The sequence below is a fragment of the Littorina saxatilis genome, linkage group LG11, assembly GCF_037325665.1.
Source record: "Littorina saxatilis isolate snail1 linkage group LG11, US_GU_Lsax_2.0, whole genome shotgun sequence".
Lineage (NCBI taxonomy): Eukaryota > Metazoa > Mollusca > Gastropoda > Littorinimorpha > Littorinidae > Littorina > Littorina saxatilis.
In genome coordinates this window covers 16135669-16142452 of record NC_090255.1, presented here as the reverse complement: position 1 = coordinate 16142452, position 6784 = coordinate 16135669, and the positions used below count along the sequence as shown (strand labels likewise).

Sequence of the window (6784 nt, the reverse complement as noted above, 5' to 3'; positions counted from 1 at the left end):
AGAAACACGAAAATACCCAGCATGCTTCCTCCGAAAGCGGCGTATGGCTGCCTAAATGGCGGGGTAAAAACGGTCATACACGTAAAATTCCACTCGTGCAAAAACACGAGTGTACGTGGGAGTTTCAGCCCACGAACGCAGAAGAAGAAGAAGAAGAAGAACATTAGCACGATTTCAAAGGTCGGTAATATGCTTCTGTTTATGAGAAATGAAGAACACCCAACTCTCAACTCATACCGAAGGAATTCCCACAGGGGCTGTTCTTCAGACGGTATAGCGTTTTTATGAGCTATCGAGGACCCCTGCTTCCTCAGATCCCTGGTAGCACAGGGGTAAATATTGCCCACACACTGGCAAGGGAACTCCAGTTTACAACCGACGAAGAACCTGTGAGACGCACACAAACTTATCCCCAGGGGCGCTAGTTAAGACAATATATCGACAGAATATGAGACTTTTATTAGCTGTCTATGCTGACCTGCTTGGTGGCTGAGTAATTGGATAAGGAAAATTTGTCAAGTTTCAAAAATTGGATTTCTAAATGTGTGTGTGTGTGTGTGTGTGTGAGAGAGAGGGGGTGCACCGTTTCTTACATGAATGTGAAATTAATGGCAACATTTTCACACATTATTTTCCAGTTCTGAAACATTTTTTGACATACTCTTTTAATACACACACACATCAAACCAAAACACACTGCTATTCAAAATCAGACTTTTTATTTTTATTTCAACATGAACACAACAAAACATTCATTGTAACAGTTATGAACACACACATGCTTAAAACTAAATTGTTGTCACTCACCGCTACATTCTTTTCTTTCTTTCTTTCTTTATTTGGTGTTTAACGTCGTTTTCAACCACGAAGGTTATATCGCAACGGGGAAAGGGGGGGGGGGAGGGGGGGGGGGGGGGAGGAGATGGGATAGAGCCACTTGTTAATTGTTTCTTGTTCACAAACGCACTGATAAAAAAATTGCTCCAGGGGCTTGCAACGTAGTACAATATATTACCTTACTGGGAGAATGCAAGTTTCCAGTACAAAGGACTTACAACATTTCTTACATACTGCTTGACTAAAAACTTTACAAACATTGACTATATTCTATACAAGAAACACTTAACAAGGGTAAAAGGAGAAACAGAATCCGTTAGTCGCCTCTTACGACATGCTGGGGAGCATCGGGTAAATTCTTCCCCCTAACTCGCGGGGGACTACATTCATTGTAACAGCTTTGAACACACACATGCACCCCCTCCATCACTCTGTTCCATGAGAACATCAACATCCATTCATCTCCACACTTTCAGGCATCCCCAACACACACACATCCTCTACAGTAATACCTGCCATGTGATGTCCCTTCAACAACAAGACATCTCCCTTTGTCCCCTACCTCTACCAAAATATACCTGCCAGGACAGGCCACCTTCAATGTAGGAACATGTTTGGCTGGTTCAAAGGGTGTCCATTCATCACAGGTACCGCTGTATTGTTGAGTCCAGATTTACACACTTGCAACTACAAACAGTCTCCATTCATCACAGGTACCACTGTATTGTTGAGTCCAGACTTACACACTTGCAACCACAGTCTCCATTCATCACAGGTACCACTGTATTGTTGAGTCCAGACTTACACACTTGCAACCACAAACAGTCTCCATTCATCACAGGTACCACTGTATTGTTGAGTCCAGACTTACACACTTGCAACCACAAACAGTCTCCATTCATCACAGGTACCACTCAGACTTACACACTTGCAACCACAAACAGTCCCCAGTCGCCGCCCATACTCCACATTTCTTTCACAGACATATCAGCCGGAGTTATCTGTATCGCACGTCACAGACATGGACATTTTCACCATCTCCAGCGAGAAGTTCATCCTGGTTTGAGACCGCCCAGTGCCTGAAAGAAAAGAGAAATGTTGTGTTGACTACACACAAACTGCTGCGCTCAACCCCTGATGCATGGGTGAAACTGATCAGAATTGAAAATAAGGAAAATGAGGCCGGGGTCCAGGGGCCGCCCAGGCCCTGGTGGGGTGCAGGTGCCCAGGGGGGCAAAGCCCCCCGGAAGAAAACGAAAGGGTAAAAGTAGGTCTCTCCTGGTATCTCAAACACACAAATTTGCACATTAAACAATGGTAACAAATGCCAAGCTGTAGCCCGATAATTTGCGCGCTTAGTGAAACAAAAACTAAGCGATGTCCGGTCACTGTGTTAGGGGAAATACGGATCAGATCGCCGGAATTTAAATTTTTATTTTTATTTTTTTATAAAGATTTTTAAAATAAGGAATTCCTTATTTGACCAATTTCATTTGGCAGATTTCCGCCCAGAGGCGGAAAAGTTTCACCCATGCCAATGCCTTTCTTAGACTTGGCCACAACTCTTGAAATATAATGCCACCCCCCATCCTAGACCTCTAAACATTAAACAAAATTGAGTTCTTGGATTCAGAAAAATTATTATTTATACTATCGGGAACAACTCTCCACATTCATTGAGACGGAGCTCCAAACGAAGGAAGATAATCGCAAAAACACAAGGAAGCAACCAGCCAGCAATCTTCCTATTACTTCCCTTCATTCAAAGTGCACTGGAGTTGCAAAAAAATAATAATAGAAAACCCAAAAACAAACACTAAAGCGTGATTAACCAGTCAGTCAATTGAATGCACTGAATTAGGCCCGCTTTCCTTTTGCCTTCCGAACACACAAACACACACAACCGTATACACAACCAAACACACACATCATTCGGACCACCAGAGAGAGATTGAGAGAGAGAGAGAGAGAGAGAGAGAGAGAGAGAGAGAGAGAGAGAGAGGAGAGGGAGGGAGAGAGTGATAAAATGACGATTTATTGAACAAAGGCCATTGGCCCATTTCAGAGAGAGGGAGATAAAGAGAGGGAGAGGCAGACAGACAAACAGAGAGAGAGAGAAAGATAAGAAAAGATAAATCTGTTTTCAAGATACAATAAAATAAATCCTCATGTATGTATGTTGTGACATAAGCATAAAAGTGAGCTTTAATTTTCAATCAGCCATCACCTCAAGGTACCAAGTGAAGATGAACAAGAGTGCACAAAACAAAGTAAAGACAAGCACCAAAACACACACATACACCCTCACTCACCTCATCTCAATCTACTGGAAAACATTTAGTCAACAAGTCAGGGGTGTGCAAATCCACTAACCCGTGACCCGGGGGGAGTTAAAAATTGGCCGGGTTAGCTGAGGTCTTTGAGTAGCATTCCCGTGGGTTAGCTAAAAATTTCACAAACAAAACTCAAGATAGAGCTTCAAATGCCAACTCCTTACTAAAATGAATGGCCAAAATACATTTCCCCTTGTTTTTCATAATGAAAACAAAGCCCAAACCGAAGCCCAAACAGTAAGTACTGTTTCTAAGGCGCTTTTTCTGAAGTATTGATCGTGTTCGAAAATGTCGTCTGCTTCAACGATGTGAGTTACATCCCTTAGTTTAGTTTTACAATTTGACCAATGAGAAAGCGCTCCCTAATTTGTTTCGGGCCACTGAAAAACAACCATGGCGTTGTTTATAATCCAAAGTTTCTGTGTGTGAAACTTCAAAGACAAAATAAGAAAAGTTGGAGTGGGTTACCTATTTTTTTCCCGGGTGAGCTGGAAATGAGATTCTACTAACCCGTGGGTGAGTTGTTTATTTTTAAATTTGCACACCCCTGCAAGTGACTGCATGTAACAAAATAAAAAGCTTATTTGTTTCACACTTTGCAACTGTTAGTCACAGGCGCACAAACATCAGCAGTTAGTACAATCAACTACACGTATAATTAAAAATGAGATCAGAAAAATTCAAAGAGAGGGCCACAGTCTGAACCCAGTAGGTCATTTTTTTCACAAAAACCAACTGGCCAGTTTCAACATCAGTGTGTCAGGATATTTCACTCTTGGTTGACATGGGACTGAAATGACATTTGATAGAAAACAATGTGTGTGTTCATTTTTGCCGACATTTTCATTATTTAAAACCTGGGAAATTGGAGTTGCTTCCTCCCAAGTGGAAGAGAAGCAGCAAGAAGAGTCGCATTACACGGGTGTGAGTGTGTTCAGGTGTAATCAATCAAATGACCCAAGTCTTTTAGGTTGGCCCACAGTGGCGACACGGGGTGGGACAAGGAAAACGTCTGCCCATAAATAACGTTGACCTGTGTCTGTCTCGGCCTGGAGCATCAGAAGTCTAGTGCTTTATCAACTGAGCTACCACACAGAATGGGTCAATTTCCAATTTCAAACTCAGTTTGTCAGTCTATTTTACTCTTGAATGCTATGACACTGACATGACATTCAATGCCTAGTATAGCCTGACCCACTTCCCACCAATGATATTGGTCATTTCAACGAGACAGTTTACTGCAATGACCTACTATTACTTCATAGACAGGGAAATAAGTGATACATGTATAGCGGTCTAGGGGAGACCACTCACCCGCACAGCATGTCAGACATGGTCGTCTGCTAGATATCATGTGACGACGCTATTTGGGTGTCTGCTCGAGCAGTGGCAACTGTAACACAATGAAATGCAAGACAGCAGTTCCCAGTAATCTTACCTGTGTGCACTGAAAGACATAAGCACAAACGCAGGCTTTTTTGGACTGAACTCTAATCCACACGTATTGTTTAATTTCCAAAGAATCTTACTAAACAGTCTTGTGTCAGATATGCCCATAGCTTGAAAGTAGTACTTACACAGGTAATTTAACCCAAAATAAAAAAAAATCTGCTCTACATCAAGTCTACACAATTGTTTAACACAATGTCCCCTCATTTAAACAAAAGTAACCAGGTTAGATTTTTCTTTTTCAATATCTCGGCAAAGTGCCTTCTTCGGGATTTTATTATGAAAGTATGCAATGACCCCTCATGTCCACATGGTTCCCTGTTTGTGACAGCATCATGAATCACAATTTGACTCCCAGTAAGAAGCAGACCACATAAAGGGCTAGTTGCTTCCCCTTATTTACCAAACTCTCATCTTTTTAATACAGCAATTTGTGCAAGACACCAGCCCTGAGCTCTGAAAACAATCAACCCCAAAACAGCCGGACTGCAGCGTTTCAAAATCAAAACTCGAAAAGATAGGTTACTGAATACAAGAATTGATACTTTTCTTGTGGTATTAATTTATATATCATTGAACAGACAAGGGAACAAGGACCAACAAAAAAAGTCTGAAAGTGACTTATGGTTCCAAAATAATACTTAAATTCTGAAGATGGATTACAATGTGTAAGGTTAAAGTGTATCCCGGGAGCACAAACACATTGTGATTGCATCCCAAAGTCCAGAGATTCTCATGTACTTTTGCTCTTGTTCATCACCGTCAGCTCTTCCGAGAAGGGTCGACAAGTAATTGTTCATTATTATTCTTATTACAGGGTAAGCCTCCTTTAAAACACAAAACAAATTGAGACCTCCTCCTTTTAAAGACCTTCATTTTTCACACTTTCTGTTCATAACATCTGTAAAGTTACCCTATTTTAAGACTCCCTACTTTCTAAGACCTGATTTTTCAGATTTTTTTAGGTCTTCTTCTTCTTCTGCGTTCGTGGGCTGAAACTCCCACGTACACTCGTGTTTTTTGCACGAGTGGAATTTTACGTGTATGACCGTTTTTAACTCCGCCATTTAGGCAGCCATACGCCGTTTTTGGAGGAAGCATGCTGGGTATTTTCGTGTTTCTATAACCCACCGAACTCTGACATGGATTACAGGATCTTTTTCGTTGCGCACTTGGTCTTGTGCTTGCGTGTACACACGGGGGTGTTTGGACACCGAGGAGAGTCTGCACACAAAGTTGACTCTGAGAAATAAATCTCTCGCCGAACGTGGGGACGAACTCACGCTGACAGCGGCCAACTGGATACAAATCCAGCGCGCTACCGACTGAGCTACATCCCCGCCCCTTTTAGGTCTTAATAGAGGAGTTCGACTGTATTATAATAATAATTATTATCATCATTATCATTTTCATTATGTCAGTCAGAAATCTGAATGTTTTATTGCTTAGACAATGAGCCTATTGCAAAGTGGGGGGGGGGGGGGGGGGGGGGGATTTGGGGAGGGGTATTTGAACACTCCATCAAACATCGACACCGAATCCAAAAGTTCACGTACAGCAATGTGTGATATTGTATGTGATGGCGGAGGTTACAGACCTGAGGCGGAGGGCTGGTGTCGTTTCTTCTTGCTTTGAATGTAGCGTCTCATCTCCTTGTGATCTTCCAGGTCCTTCACTACAATAGGCTTAGAGTTCTTGCAGCCAGCCACCGGGCATCTGATCAAACAACACATCGACAATCAAACTCCAGCCTGTCAACGTTCCAAGATTCACAATCAAAACACAAGAAAGGTATGTTCTTGGAACGTTTAATTATTGACAAAAATAAAACAATTTGTTTTGTCAATAATTAAACATAAACGTTGCATGAACAATCAAATTCCAACCTCATTGACATGTTTGCCTGTATTTCAAAACAAGAAGCATGCAAACCTTGATGGCTTAATCAGGCATGCTACAGGTCAAAAATGGTTTTACCTGAAAGAAGCGCGCAGTGGCAAAGCCACAAGCTCTAGCCTGCAAAGCAGGCGAGCCAACTAGGGGGGTCTGGGGGCATGTCCCCCGGAATTTTTTTTCAAAAAACGGTTAAAATCTGTGCAATCTGGTGCATTCTGGGCATCATTTTCAGGGCTGTAATAATGTTGTGATTTTGTTAAAAATCCCAT

At 42.0% G+C, this 6784-nt stretch overlaps 1 protein-coding gene across 6 annotated transcripts in view; it reads right to left on the bottom strand.

Moving 5' to 3' along the window:
• Window positions 1–702: 702 nt before the first annotated feature.
• The window catches only part of LOC138979855 (E3 SUMO-protein ligase NSE2-like), a 15571-nt gene continuing 9489 nt past the window's right edge, over window positions 703–6784 (bottom strand). For 4 of the 6 annotated variants that reach the window (XM_070352605.1, XM_070352603.1, XM_070352604.1 and 1 more), the window contains exons 6-7: window positions 6217–6335; window positions 703–1916 (exon numbers count right to left, since the gene is read on the bottom strand). In XM_070352605.1, the coding sequence (XP_070208706.1) occupies window positions 1825–1916; window positions 6217–6335 (211 nt within the window). In that variant the 3' untranslated portion in view covers window positions 703–1824. Of the gene's footprint in view, window positions 1917–4484; window positions 4564–6216; window positions 6336–6784 lie in introns of all 6 variants that reach the window. The other 2 variants (XR_011460157.1, XM_070352607.1) reach the window with 2 other exon arrangements.